The sequence below is a fragment of the Phaethon aethereus genome (genome assembly GCF_964289735.1).
Source record: "Phaethon aethereus genome assembly, chromosome: 2".
In the NCBI taxonomy this organism is placed as follows: Eukaryota; Metazoa; Chordata; class Aves; order Phaethontiformes; family Phaethontidae; genus Phaethon; species Phaethon aethereus.
The window spans coordinates 115,835,502-115,851,188 of NC_138582.1; the positions used below are offsets into that span (position 1 = coordinate 115,835,502).

General features: G+C 41.5%; 1 protein-coding gene across 1 annotated transcript in view; it reads left to right on the plus strand.

Annotated features, from left to right (window-relative positions):
* Nucleotides 1-15,687, plus strand: part of AMPH (amphiphysin) — a gene marked incomplete at its 5' end in the record, with an annotated part of 128,057 nt that overhangs the window by 48,357 nt on the left and 64,013 nt on the right. The window contains one exon of the mRNA XM_081996282.1: nucleotides 10,439-10,519. Within this exon, the coding sequence (XP_081852408.1) occupies nucleotides 10,439-10,519 (81 nt within the window). The remainder of the gene's footprint in view (nucleotides 1-10,438; nucleotides 10,520-15,687) is intronic.

Below are 15,687 nucleotides of genomic sequence, written 5' to 3' on the forward strand. Positions count from 1 at the left end.
AAGTCAGTGCTCAAAGTAAAGTACTTTCTGGTTTTAACCAAATGACCAAGGACTAATGTAGAAGTTTGTGGCTTCATTCTGAGAGGAATCATAATCTTGTTTATTTTGTGGATCTCTCTAGAGCATTTTTACATCTTCTGGGCAATGATGTACAGTTAGATTCTGTAATCTGCAGGAAGGTTATTATAATCATCTCTCATAGCTTAATGTTCACATTTGTCATTTAGGCGGTGTAGAAAGACCACATTTCCCTCTTTCAATTTTGATTGAGAGAACATAACTTATCATAGTATTTTATGTTTTATGCTTGGCTGGATATTATTCAGTACTATTCTCATTTGTTAGCAAACTGTTCCCATGCATCATGGTATTTTATAATACTCAAAGCACCAGCAAGCAAAAGCAGACAAAAAATTAACAAAAGAGAAGCAGCCATGAGAAAAGTGAACCTTCACGCTTCTTGAAACAGCAAATACTTTACCAGAGCTTCACAAGCAGCAGGACAATCCATCAATAAGAAAAATCCATCAGGGCTATAAAATGTAAAGAGGCCACATTAGGAATTCACTGAAATGCAGTTTGTCAGGGGCAGGGAAAGGGTTCTGCAGCAGTGTCACTGCATACTTGTTCTGTATCTTCCCTAAGTGTCTTCTTTGGGGGGCGGGGGGATGTTGGAGAGAGTTTGGTAGATTACATGGACAATTGGTCTGACCCGTAGGGTCATTTTTATGCTTTTCCATACCAGAGAGTGCCTGGTATGTAGCAAGTGTCCTCTTCCATTGCTTGGGCCGTATTTCATGCATTAATGCAGTTCAGGATATGACTTCTCTTTTGCTTTGTGACCCTGTACAGCAGAAATTGCCTCTGTCATGTATTAGGGTAGCAGCGGCGGAGTCCTCCACTAAACGGTATATTTCCAAATTGCAGTTTACCGCGATGGCCTTTCTCCTGGTCTATGGTTCACTGTGTCTGACTTCAGCAATGAAACCCAACTGTAAATGGTGGGCAAATGAGGATTATTTTGCCCAGATTAAGACAAGACCTAAATAGGAGGCTGAGGAACAAATACCAGTACAACAATAGAGATATAAGATGCATTGCATGACAATCAAAATTAGCTGTAATTTACTGAATGCTCAGGAGTCCTCTATATCATTAACACTGCAAGTGTGAACAGAAGAAAAAAGTTGGTAGCTACAGATCACCTAACGTTGATCTGGAAACCTGACCTAAGTCGTTTCTGAAGATCAGCAACAGAAACAATCCAGACTGCAGATTCTGCTGAAGATGAGGAAGAAGAGAGAGTGGTCAGAGGAGGGTGAGAGCGCCGGTGTTTCTTGCAAGTCTTCTGTTTCCTTCTGTGTCTGATTGAGCTCTTTATTGGCCATCTCCACAGTAATTCTTTCATTAAAAAAGGTGTAGTGTGTTCTGGGGTGGAGGGTCATTGTTTGCTCCTTAATGATTTAAAGCACTTTTTATTAAATTATCATCTCTGTGGTTTATGTACAGTAGCCCTTCTTGAGACTTCAAAAACAGGCCAGAGCATCGCCCTTCTTGACTCAGCTCCCATGTCTGCCTGATGGCCAGCTGCAGTCCTCAGGATGCCTGGAGTGGTTCTGTGACAAACCAGCACCACACAAAGCAATTGCTTATCAGTGAAGAGCTTTATTGTAATGTCTTTCTGCATTTTCTATAGCCTTCTTAGTAAAATGCTCAGTGTTCTGTCTTAAACCGGTTTTCAGGTTTTTGAGAGTTTGTTAATGACAAAGGGATTTTTTTCCATAAGCCTTCAGCAGATATTAATGACAACGGAGGCTTGGGCAAACGTGTCACTGTCAGCTGCTTCTGCAGGAATGCAGTGGTGGAATAGCAGCAACAGCCCTACAAAGGCTGAGTTCTTGGGAAACATGTGGCTGTATAGCGTGGAAAGTATGAAATTCAGTCAACCTCTTGGAAAAGAGAAGTGATTGAGTCTGTTGCATTGGAGCCGCGTTCAAAATACTCATAGCAGAATTGAAACTGAGCAAAACGCTGTGCTATTTCAGACATGTGTATCTTAACTCTGTGATAAAATGGTAATTTATACTTATTGGGTATGTTCTGGTTGCTGATCTACTTACTTTACAAAATCCTAATAATGTTAAATATGGTATGGTTTCTGGCTAGACCAAAAAAATGAGTTTCCTGGGAAAGCCAAGGCTTTCACCCTAAAAAGAAAGTGTTAAATACTGGGCTTTTTCTCCCTAAAGTGCTCAGCTGCCTAACTTATTAGCATGAACGCCAAAGAATGTTGATAGTTTGCTCTGTTTAGTCAGGAAATTACTCTAGCACTGTCAAAGGGAAATTCTTGGAGAAAAAAAACTAGGAAAAAAAACCCCAAACAAAACCCACCTTGTTTACCCCATAACTCACTTTCCCCACCTATAGTAACAAGAAGTGCTTTGCACACGGACCCTAAGACTTTAAATTCATATTCTCTGTAAATTAATTTCTGCAGAAATTAATACAATACCAAAAAGTTCTTGGACTTTATACTTTTAAAATGCCTATTGCTTATATATAATTAGAACTTTGCTCAAAAAAACCTCCCAGAAACAAAGAGGAAAAAAAATAACAGCACTAAAAGAAAAATTTAAAAGTGTTTAAATAATCTTTTATTTATTATTTTTCTAATTATGAAATTCCACCTATTTTTTATGAAATGCATTGTTCATATTTTAATCCTACCATGTAACAATATTGAAAAATACCTCTCCGGCCATCTTTTTTTTTCTGACCGTATTTTGAGATTTCAGTGCTGGAGTGAAATGGAGGCAGGGTAAGACTGTAGACTTTGACATCATAGTGAAAAAAGCTTTGTTTTGTTTTTAAATGCCACCCAAGTAGATCTTGAGTAGTTAGATGTGAATGTTACCTCTTTGGAGAGGAGGCATTTTATTAGATGGATTAAACATGTAGATCCATCAGCTTTACACTTACATACCTGTAATCCAATTCCCTGTCTCCTCTTGCCCCTCTTTGCAGGGGGATGACCGAGTAGCATCCTTGTAATGATTCTCCCTCTGGTTTCGCTTCAGCTACCCATGTGCTAGCAGTGGGGAGGTGGGAATCTCATGTGGCTTCAGTAAGTCTTGAGTTTTTGTTCTATTTCTTGTGTTTAGCACCCGGCTCTAACGGTTGAGTGAGAGTCAGTAGATATGTTCTGGCATTAGTTCGGTTGCAGATTTCATACTTCAATGTGTTGTCTTCTAAGCTAGCTTTTATTTCTGGTACGAACAGGGTTTCTTAAACTTTGTTCCTACACTTCTCAAATGCCAGCTGGATACCATGGATTATGCTTACTTTTTCTAATTTGACACCTTTTTATGGTTTTGTAGTGGATGCTTTGTATAGCATCTCATCACATGAAAAGTTCCATCTTTTGAAACTTGGAGGTGCTTGTGTGGGTGGGTTTTTTTGGGGGGGGGGGGGAGAAGGTTGGATTTTGTGGGGATGGGTTTTTTTTGTCTGTCTGGAATTACTGTCGGGCTGTGATAAGCTTGGGGTTATTATATGTTTGCCATATGAGTTGTCATATACTATTTTGTAGCTGGGTAAGTTGAAATACAGTCATGTTTACTTCAAACTTATCCTATTTTGTTTCTTTTTTCCACCTCAGACAAGCATTCTTGTCATGCATCATAAGAAGCTTCTTTCAAAGCTTCTGTTTTATATTGAGCAAATACTTCTTTCAGTTTTGTGAGCATTTGCTGAAATCCATATAATATTTTACACATAGGTAACTAAAATGATTTCTCATGAATGGTCTTTTCTCATTTTAACCAATTTCTGCCCAGATGTAACATCCTGAAACTCCTTTGGAAAGCTGCACATATTACTCCTGCAGCCCTCATATTTCTTTTACAGGTTGTAGAAAAGTATGATATTAGAAAAAAAGTTTTGTGGAACAGTGTTGTAGGTGCATGAGTTTACATTTATTGAGATCCAGAGCACTTTGCTATTCTCAAAAGATTTTGGGAAGTGAGTCCATGACAACAGTTTTGGACTCTCACAAATGTTTGTCTTGTGTTTCATACAGGGGTTATTCTGTAATATCCTTAAATAGTGCTACTTGTGGCAAGTTAGATTAGATTAGTTTTTTCAGTGTATTAACAGTCCTGAGAATTTCTGATAATGTCCTGGGTAGTCCTGTCTGAGCAATCATGCCTTCCTGCCGTGAGTATTTTTGAACATGTTGGTTGTTCTTTAAGAATACTGATGCATGACTGGGGATGATGCAAGTTGGGATGTCTGATGAGGTTACTGTCAACTCCTGTCCACCTTGCTGCTGTGCAGGGAACTGAGCTGCTCTTGTGGCAGTTCCTGAGTAGCCAACCGTTTGCATCAGATAATCAGTTTCTTTCGTTTCTTCTTTCCCCCCCCCCCCCCCCTTTCTTTCTTCCTTGAATTGTCATAGTCTTGGAAAGTTTTTTAGGGGAGGATGGGTAGGCCTGTCAGGGTGGTAGTCTTAGTAGCTGTTATAACACTGTCATCCTTGCCACAAGACATGAGTTTTCAATATAATCAGCTTACTCAAGCTCATCTGTAATTTTTCCTGTTGTATTTGTTTCCTTTCTTTGGCACGTTGCAGGCACTGGACAACCTTCACTTCACAGTCATTGTACAATTGATTGTTTTAATTCAGGATCAGCAATTTATTGACTTTTTGTTTCTAACACTTCAGGTCCCCATAGAACTGAAATGAATTATTTGATAAATGAAGGCACTTAGATGATTTTAAAGGGGAACTGCTTAGTCTTCTTTTTTCCAAAAGGGTTGCTGAAGACACATCATCCTGAAATGGAAATATTCTTCCATTTTGTATCTGTACTTGTGATAACATTTATGAATGATACCAGACATGCTTGATTTCCTTACTCAAATTTGATGTGTGTTTGTGTAGAATCTGTCATTTATTTATCTCACACAATTCATCTATACATATATTCACTCAGCTGCATCTAGGTTTATCATCAGATCAAATTCAGTTTTTACTTCATTCTCAGTGCTAATTGGACTGAATTATTTTGTTCGTATATTCTTTGTGACATGCTATGTCAAAACTGATATTCATTTTAGATCCTTAATGTATTTCAGTGCATTAAGCAAATTGTACAGTATCACATCTGGAGACCACAGTTAAAACAAGAAAAAAAATAAGGCAGCTGTTTCAATTCTATCTCTCTTTTTTTTTTTTTTGTCTTTTTATGGCATTTTAAGAGTAAATTTACTGGTAGTTGCTTTAGTCTAATTGTATGAAATGGGGCAACATTTTGCCTATTTCTTTTTTGGATAGGGGATCATGATCACCAATGATTTTATAGAATCTTCAGAAGACTACAGAGTACTTGACTGTAGAAAGTTTGAGATTCAGTTCATGTGGACTTGGTGGTGTTAGGTTAATGGTTGGGCTTGGTGATCTTAAGGGTCTCTTCTACCCTAAATGTTTCTATGATTCTATGTCTGTTTCTTTAAAACACTTATTTTCTTATTATTTTATTTTAATTGGTACAGGCTGTTCATACACATTGATAGATTTTCCTAACCCCAAAATTTATTTCTTTATGTGGGATGCTAAAAAAAAAAAAAAAAAAAAAAAAAGTTAGCCACCTGCCCTCCCTGAGTCCAGGCCTTGTTCTAGCCCTGTAGGCCATTGAATGTTCAGCAACAGCTTTGGTTCCTCTGCTCGCTCTTTCTAATGCCTGAATCCAAATCGACAGTATGGGTTACCTACCACATGGACCTAAAATAAAATATTAACTACTTATCCATCCAAGATCTCCTTTCTTTGACATGCTATAGAGCACTCCAAGGCTGTTGTAAAACACTGTCAATTTACCATTCTCCCGTCCTCAGGGGCTGCCAATAAACTGAGCTATTCCTGTTGCTAAATCTGATTCTTATCTAGAAGGGTGGTTGAACTGAGGCTTAAGGGGCAGGTTAGGCACTTGCTGCTGTTGAGCGCAGCCATCATTTTATCTTTAAGGGCCATTCAGATGCTTTCCAGTAACCTGGATGTTTAAGTCTACTTCTCTTGACCATTATCTAAACGTAATGCTAGTAGGCTGTCTACTTTCCTTTTCCTAACCAAAGCCCTACACCAGACCCTGACTCTAATCTTGACCCAGGTACGCTATATAACAAGACAAACAAGGTAGCTAAAACTTATTTCAGGCTGTCCACGAGGGTGGTTGGAGTTAGAGGGTGGGTAGTGTAGACAAGCCTTCATCTAGCCTTAACCCTATCCCAAAGACACCCTAGGGACCAAACTGAGCAAAAATAAACTACAAACTGTTGACAAGGCTTCCACTTTGAGACAGAAGTGTACAGACAAGTGCTGAAAGGTAGATCAGCTTCTAGGACTTATGCTCAATCTAGTCACCTCTCTGTTTAGGCTACTAGTGGTAAAGTTATGGTTACAATTAGGAAAAGGTTGGTTGTGAAAGGCTGCGCTACATGTTCAGTGGTCCATGGGGCTATATGGATGGGATCTAAATAGGCCTCTGAGGAATCATTTATTCTAGTGCCAGTCTGCTCAACTGTCTCTATATCTTATTGTGGGGTTAGGGTTGCATTTAGGAAAAGAGTTATCTGTGTGTGGTGCATGGGCTGCAGGACTTCCCACGGGGGCAAGTATCATTACCTGATGCCAAGCCTCTGGCCATATGTTCCAAAATGGAACTATGCCATAGTTCCAAACACATGGCATATCTATAGTGAATATTTATGTTCTGGTTTGGGGTAGGATTAGGAAAACTGGGAAGCTATGTTACTAACAGTTATTTAATGTAACCCTGGATTAAGATTAGAGTTGGTGTTTGCAGAGGCCAGGTTTTAACACTGCATCTTAGTCTAATTTCAGCTAAATACCCGTGGAGAAATTGAAAGTTGGAGACAGGCTTTAAAAAATCACAAACCATAGGAGATAAGTGCTGTGAGAGGTTGTTCCTCTTTGAGCCTTGTGCTAATGGGCACGTCTGGAGACATGGATGTGTGCCACTCATATTTTGGGAAAGAAAAAAGAGTTTATCATGACAACCTTTCTTGTCATGGTTTGTTACCTATGTTACGAATTGCTCAGACTCCAGTTAACATGCTCGTTACTTGTTCCTGTGAACATGACTTGAATGTATTGCTGTGGTCAGGCGGCTTACCTGGCAGTCACCTCTTTGAAAAGTAAATGCGGGCTTTTCAGGGAGCCGCCTGGTGTGGGTCAAAGTAATGCTGCAGTCGGGGACAGCCTGTTTGGCTCGTTGGTGACAAGGAGCAATGTGAAGGCCTGTGATGAGTCGAAATGTTAAATTACATGATTCCTCTGTAAAACCATCTGTGATACTTTTTAATATTTTATGAAGACATCGGTGATGAGAGCATATGAGGTCTTGGGAGTAGTAAGCAGGCTTAAAAGCCACCCAAAATGCCCAAGTGAGCCAGAGGAATTGAAAAGCTAAAACATAACAATCAGCAGCAAAAGGCTGGTATTTATCTTTTTTTTTTTCCCTCTCTGACGTCATTCTTTCTGTCTTTCTGCTGTAAATACGTCAAAATGTCCTTGAAGTTCCACATGCCAGGTCCACACGTAGTGTCGCATCACCTTTGTAGTCATCTTGACACCCAGTTTCCACTGCGGCATTGCTCCCACCCTGCTTTGTGTAGCCTGGTTTTATGGTGTGGGGCTGGCTGGGGTTGGGAGAGGCAGGCAGGCAGAGAGAGAATATGCCAGGACTGGGACTGTACAGCCTTTGTTTTGAGAAGAATAGGTGATGATGTTTATATGTTTATTCATAGTATCAGTTAATTGCTACTGTTTCTATCTTGGGGGGGGGGGTTTCATTTGTTTGTTTTTTCCTGTGAAAATGTAAAGTTTGGTAAATTAGCCATGGGAGAGCAATCCTAACATCACTGTGTGAGATGGTTCATCCTGTTACAGTCCTCTATAAAGATTTGGGGGTTGCTTGACAAGAAGGTTGAAGCCTATTTGCAGCTACATACAGATCTTCAATATTAAAAGGAATGGATAATGCCAGGATTGAATCACAGAATCACAGAATGGTAGAGGTTGGAAGGGACCTCTGAAGATCATCGGGTCCAACCCCCCTGCCAAGGCAGGATCACCTAGGGCAGGTTGCACAGGAACATGTCGAGTCAGGTTTTGAAGGTCTTCAGAGGAGGACACTCCACAACCTCTCTGGGCAGCCTGTTCCAGTGCTCCGTCACCCTCACAGTAAAGAAGTTTTTCCTCATGTTGAGGTGGAACTTCCTGTGCTCCAGTTTATGCCCATTGCCCCTCGTCCTATCACTGGGCACTACTGAAAAGAGACTGGCTCCATCCTCCTGACAGCCACCCTTCAGATATTCATAGACATTGATAAGGTGCCCTCTCAGCCTTTTCTTCTCCAGACTAAACAGTCCCAGGTCTCTCAGCCTTTCCTCATATGAGAGATGTTCCAGTCCCTTAATCATCCTCATAGCCCTCCACTGGACTCTCTCCAGAAGTTCCCTGTCTCTCTTGAACTGGGGAGCCCAGAACTGGACACAATACTCCAGGTGAGGCCTCACCAGCGCAGAGTAGAGGGGGAGGATAACCTCTCTCGACCTGCTGGTCACACTCTTCTTAGTGCACCCCAGGATACCATTGGCCCTCTTGGCCACCAGGGCACATTGCTGTCCCATGGATAATTTATTGTCTACCAGGATTCCAAAGTCCTTCTCCATGGAGCTGCTTTCCAGCAGGTCAATCCCTAATCTGTACTGGTGCATAGGGTTGTTCACCCCCAGGTGCAGAACTCTACACTTGTCCTTGTTAAATTTCATGAGGTTCCCCTCTGCCCAACTCTCCAGTCTGTCCAGACTCCATTGAATGGCAGCACAGCCTCCTGATGTATCAGCCACTCCTCCCAGTTTTGTATTATCAGCAAACTTGCTGACGGTACATTCCAACCCTTCATCTAGGTCATTGATGAAGGTGTTGAACAAAACTGGATCCAGTACCGATCCCTGGGGAACACCACTAGCTACAGGCCACCAACTGGACTCTGTGCCGCTGACCACAACCCTTTGAACTCTGTTGCTTAGCCAGTTCTCGATCCATCTTACACTCCACTCATCCAGCCCATACTTCCTGAGCTTCACTATGAGGATATTATGGGAGACAGTGTCAAAAGTCAAGGTAAACCACATCCACTGCTCTCCCTTCATCTACCCAGCTAGTCACTCCATCATAGAAGGCTATCAGGTTGGTCAAGCATCATCTCCCCTTGGTGAATCCATGCTGACTACTCCTGATAACTTTCTTTTCATCCATGTGCCTAGAGATGGCCTCCAGAAGGAGCTGTTCCATCACCTTCCCAGGGATGGAGGTGAGGCTGACCAGTCTATAATTTTGTGGGTCTTCCTTCTTGCCCTTTTTGAAGACTGGGGTGACATTGGCTTTCCTCCAGTCCTCAGGCACCTCTCTCGTTCTCCATGATTTTTCAAAAATGATGGAGAGAGGTGTTGCAACATCAGCCAACTCCCTCAGCACTTGCAGGTGCATCCCATCAGGGTCCATGGATTTGTGAGTGTTCAGTTCAGCCAAATGATCTCTAACCCAAACGACATCAATCAGTGGAGAGCCTTCCTCCCTCCAGGTGTTTTCGCTTATCTCCAGGGTCTCAGATTCCTGAGGAGTAGTCTTAGCAGTAAAGACTGAATGCTAGAATGCATTTATTGTGGTTAAATACAGTGTTAAAGTGTAGCTGTGTTAAATTACTTTTAAGATTGTTATCACATGAATAGCCCTTATTGCTGATACATTGCCATATATTTATTATCTAGTGGATGACAGTCCACTGCTGAATTAATGAGGAGAGCAAATATGAACACCAACAGAAGTTTTAAATAAGCATCGGCTGTAACAATTTCTCATACAGCCTTACAGTTCTTTAGTCTCTATGACTTTATGTTGAAAATCATGCAGATAAGGATAATGTTAATACTGTTTGATGTAATGAGCCATAAACAGAAGAAAAACCTAATGAAATTGGATTTTTTTTTTCTTTCTCTGTTTGAACGGCAGGACAACTTGCAGTGCCAGCAAATTTCTCTCATTTTTCCTTGCATTGAAACCTGTGATTCTTTGCTAAAAGAAGTTGCGTCATTAAAAAAACCACATACCCCCCAAGGATTCTATACTTTGAAGTGTCTTTCCACACACACATACACACACCATACTCCTGCTTTTATCCTTTTGTATTTTGACAAAATGATTTCCTGTGTGAACTTCAGAAACAGTAGTGCACACAACACCCACAAAAATAAAATGCTATTTAAGCCTAACTGCAAGAACAGAAGTGTTGAAAGTAGCAGTGGTTTTGTTTTCTGACATAAATATTGTTATTCCTTTTTATTTTCAATATAGGTACTTCAGAAACTAGGAAAAGCAGATGAAACAAAAGATGAACAATTTGAAGAATATGTTCAAAATTTCAAGCGGCAAGAGGTCAGTTACTTTTTCAGTTTCTTTAATTGTGTCTTAAGAAGAATACAGTGTATTTGAACTTGCTGATTTTGAAGAAGGTCTTACAGGGTAACAGGTAAAAAATTTTTTTTTTTTGTATAAGATTTTGTTCTGCTATTTTCAAACAGAACAGTCGGATTTGTGCATGTAGAGGGCTAAGAAATGCACTTATAATAAAAAGACGTGTTGTAATCATATATAACACTGTCATGCTAGAACCACTTGGGATCAGTGGAGAGACAGCACATTTTCAACAGCATAATTGAGAACAGAACCCAACCCCAAATAAATACAGATTTGTAGTTGCCTTCTTACAAAGAAGAGATGTATTTCCTTGATTTCATTTTGTGGATTGCTTTCATTGGTGGTATATAATCATGTCGGTTTTATATGAAGTGAATAGATGACTAGTTTCAGACTGCTATGTGTTATGCTCCGTGTTGGTGCAGGGATGACAGGGGCTGTGGTGGCAGTGCTGATGAAGCACTACTGGGGAGCAAGGCTCAGTTGCTTTTAGTGTTGTAAATACAAGATGTGAAAACTAAGGTGCCCTGAAGAGTGTATAATCTATTCCTGATGCAATCCTAAATTCTCACCTCAATTACTCCTTGCTTTGTTGGACAGACTTTTTGGCTCCAAGGTGATTAATTGTGATTAATTATATAGTAGCTTCCTAGTACAAATTAATGCCTACCATGAGCTGCATTAACGCCACCAAGAAACTAGTCTTGTTACGTAAGTATGAACTGAGGTGTCTGTTGTCTTTGCAAGCTATCATTTAGAGCTCATCCAGAAAGGCACTGGAGGATGAGAGAACTACTCCCACGTGTTCTACATGATGTAAAAATTGGCCTATGCCAATGTTCACAATTTCTGCCCTGAATCAGCCCTATCTACCACATGCACTTCTGTCCTTTCCATGTTAACACAAATGCTGCATCCTGACTGCTGCTTATTAACTCTTCTGCATCTTATGGTCACTTAGCCTTTAGTTTCCTCTCAGTAGAAGGGAGGGAGCTTTCAGGAGCCAATGGGCTGTGTAGATATTCTCTCTTCCCCAAAGATGACAATGAAAACCTGTTTCTCTCAGGAAGGTGGTTCCTCCCTCAAATTTCTTGAGGTCAGGAAGATGGTGGAATTTAATAGACCTGAAGAAGCACTCAGAAGCTTTGAAACTCTGCAGAGATCTTATATTTTCCCTTTTCTTAGTTTTGTTCATGCTTTGATCTACAACAACTAACTAGCAATGCAAATATATGAAGCATTACTATATGCATCTGAATTACTACTCTTACTGATTAATACTTTGCAGAACTGACGTCTTCTGGGAACTCAGGCATCTATCTCTTCTTGGTTTACATTCAGTCCTGCTTTCAAGATTATCTTGAAAGTCCAGAACCTTTAGAAAAAGAAAAATTAAATTCTAGGTATTGAAGAATAAAAAGGCAGTGTGGGTGATTGATCCCTGTGCTGAGGTCCACTGAACTGTTGATGTGGGCCATTCAGGGGGCTTGCAAGCAGAACTGCCCCAGTTAGAGCCTGTTGCATCTATTGCAGTTCCCTCCAGATTCACAGAATCACAGAATCATTAAGGTTGGAAAAGTAAGCATCAAGAAGGGGGAACATTAAATATGTGGCAATCTTAAAATCAGTGCTTTTTAAAACCACCACATCATGGTTTGCAAGGTGTGTGGAGCCAGCAATGCAGTTTTTTCATCCTGTGAATTATAATTAGTCTGTTAGGTGATGTATCACAGAATCACTAGGTTGGAAAGGACCTTTAAGATCATCAAGTCCAACCATTAATCCAGCACCACCATGTCCCCTAAACCATGTCCTGAAGCACCACATCCACACGTTTTTTGAACACTTCCAGAGATGGCGACTCCACCACCTCCCTGGGCAGCCTGTTCCAATGTTTGACCACCCTCTCAGTGAAGAAATTTTTCCTAATATCCAATCTAAACCTCCCCTGGCGCAACTTGAAGCCATTTTCTCTCATCCTATCGCTAGTTACTTGGGAGAAGAGACCAACACCCACGTCACCACAACCCCCTTTCAGGTAGTTGTAGAGAGTGATAAGGTCTCCCCTCAGCCTCCTCTTCTCCAGACTAAACAACCCCAGTTCCCTCAGCCGCTCCTCATAAGACTTGTGCTCCAGACCCCTCACCAGCTTCGTTACTCTTCTTTGGACACTCTCCAGCACCTCAACATCGTTCTTGTAGTGAGGGGCCCAAAACTGAACACAGTATTGGAGGTGCGGCCTCAGCAGTGCCAACTACAGGGGCACAGTCACTTCCCTACTCCTGCTGGCCACACTATTATTTGTCTCTGTGGTGGTTGCTGACCTAACCAGGCCTTTCTAAGGCAGAGGCAGTTTGAGAGAAGGTCCAAACTTTACTTTGTTTCTTGCAATCTCACTTAGCAGTGATTTAGCTGTTCCCTGGCCGTATCACCTACCTGAATTTGGTTTTGAGGAAGACTGTCACTTCAGTTCTGTGTTTCTTTGTAAATTGTTTGTAGGAGCTGATGCCACGTGGGCTCTGGGGATCCTGTTAAACTGAAAGCTGTGAAAATGGTCTTTCTTGTTTCCCTACCTTATTGAGCCTGCAACACTTGGGAGGTCAACTGGTCTTAAGTATAGAATGATCTTTTTATTAATACTCTCCAAAGATAATAAATGAGGACTCCCTGTTCAGCTCAGGGAAAGGAAAGAGCATAGGGCTCATTACCCAGAAAACAGATAATTGAAAACCTGAAATCTTAACATGCAATTCCTTGCCTGAATAGCAGATTGGATGGTGGGTATGTACCAAACTCAGCAGAAGGCTGTGTGTAAGGATACATCCAGTAGATCTATCTGTCGGAAAAGCTCATTTAGACTCCCCAGTGACCTGTTCCCATCTCTTTCTGAATACAGCTGGCTAAAGAGCCCCTTCTGGACTTAACAACCCAGAGCTGAATTACCCAGATGAATCACTATGGAGAAACTGAGTCATCCCATATCTGGAGAAAACAGAGCACAGAGGCTTTGCAGAGCTTTAGGACTTTCCCGATCAGCAACAGTAACCTGCTGCAGCTGAAACCCACAGTAAAAAAAATTACATTTTTAACAGTGAATACAGGTGTTATTCACCTTCCACTTTAAGTTGTAAACTGAAAATTGCCAGTCTAAATCAAAACTTGTGGAACAAACAAAAGATATATAAACCCATATATGACACATATTTTCAGTGTATTGCAAAAAAATTTCTTCAGGCTTAAATGTTTCTCTCTGCACAGCTAATTGTGGATGTGCTTAGCCTCTTAATAGACCCTGAAGTTCAGAGAGGGAGGGGGAAAAAAGTAAATTCCTGCGTATTTTTCTTGACTGTGAAAATATCATCAAGTCCATTGCTGATTTACCCGAGATTTCATCTCTATTTCTGTTGTTCAAGCAACTGCATCTTACAGTTTCTTTATATGACAGGAAGTAAATTAGCAATTCCCTTATCCCCAAGTATATTTTAATGACTCATAGTGCTTTCTCCATTTTTGTAAGAGATCAATGTTCTATTTCATGCCTATGCATATTTACCTCTCATTGTTTTTCCATATGTAGTTATGGGACTTCTTTTATTTTACAGGCTACCGTTAAAATATATTTTAGTGTTTAAAACCATTAACGTTACATATTGTATATGTACACACAGAGATATAGCAGTTGCTACTACAAAAGCAGCTACCCACGACATGTTGTCAGAAGCAAGTAAAATGTCAAGTGCTGTGGCTGCTAGTTTATAGAATTAGATGAAAATGGAAAGCCTTTTTTGCTGTTGCTGAGTCAGCAGAACCTGCTTCTGTGGACTGCTTTACTTAATGTGTGCCTCGCAGTAAGAGCTGCTTCTCAGGTGTAATTATTAGGGGTCCTGAAAAGGTTTGTCCTCGCCAGATCTTCATTTCACACAAGCATGCTTAGCTGCCTGACAGCTGTGGCATGACATTGTCTTAAAGTTGTTCTGTGAGACAATTAACATCTATTGAAGTGCTCTTTTTGCATCAGATGTGCCACTGATTTCTTAACGTTTATTCATGAGTTAAGATATCCAAGATGACATTCACCACCTACACATAGGCACCAGATGTGCTTCATGATGTCCCACCTGGCCCCCAGCTGTTGCGCCAGACAGAGGCACATGGCTTTGGCCACAGTCCTGTATCACACCTGCTGGCTCTGTGGTCCTCCCAAGCACCCCATGGCATCTCCATCAGCAAGAGACATGTGTGTTTTGGCAACACAACCCTGCAGAGCGATCCATTTCCAAATTGCGACACCTGAATGTGGGTGTCTGTGTTTGAGTTGAGTCTTCCTAGCCACTTGTGCTGGGCAAGGCAGTGTGGCCTGGAAGGCCAAGAGAGAAACCCCTTAGTCCCCTGGGGGCATCTCTGTGCCTTAATGGAACTGATCTGCCCCATTTGGGACCCCTAAACTTGCACATGGACCTAGGAGTCCCATTTTAGCTCAGCCCTGGGCACACAGTCCCTCCCTAAGCCATGGCATAGGCTGGTCCTCATGCCTAGGGGACCTGTGCTTCAGCTGCATCTCTTGCTGCTCCCATCTGGATCTCCCAGACAGATCCTGGGCCTGGTTCAAATGCTTGCTAGGTCAGGTGTTGTCAGTGAAGCCTCTTACAAGCCCCCGGCTCTGCCCGCCTGGCCCAGACCCTCCAGGATGGCACCCATCAGTGAAGGCATGGCCTGCACTGGGGTCACTCATGGCTCCTGGCACAGCCCCACCAACTGGGTTGAGCAGCTGCTGTGAGGGTTGTGAGTCAGTTGTCTAAATGTTGGCAGCTATTGCCACTTGCAAGGCCCTAGTGTGTCCTCCCTGGCTTCCAAATGCTGTTCAACAAAGCTGGCAGGTCCCTTAGGACCAGTTGTGTTTGCCAGTTGTGGCAAACACAAATGGCACTAGACAGCTATGCTGAGTGAATGGTTTTGACCACAGGATTTTCTTAACTGCCCTCCGGACTCCACAGGTTGTATTAAAGAAATCTGCATTGGCTCTAAGATGACGAGAGGCACCCAAATCACGTAGACAGTTATAGGTGTCTTAATCTGAAGTTGAACAAAGAACATGATGAAGAAGGGGAGCTTCAGTATGCGTTGTT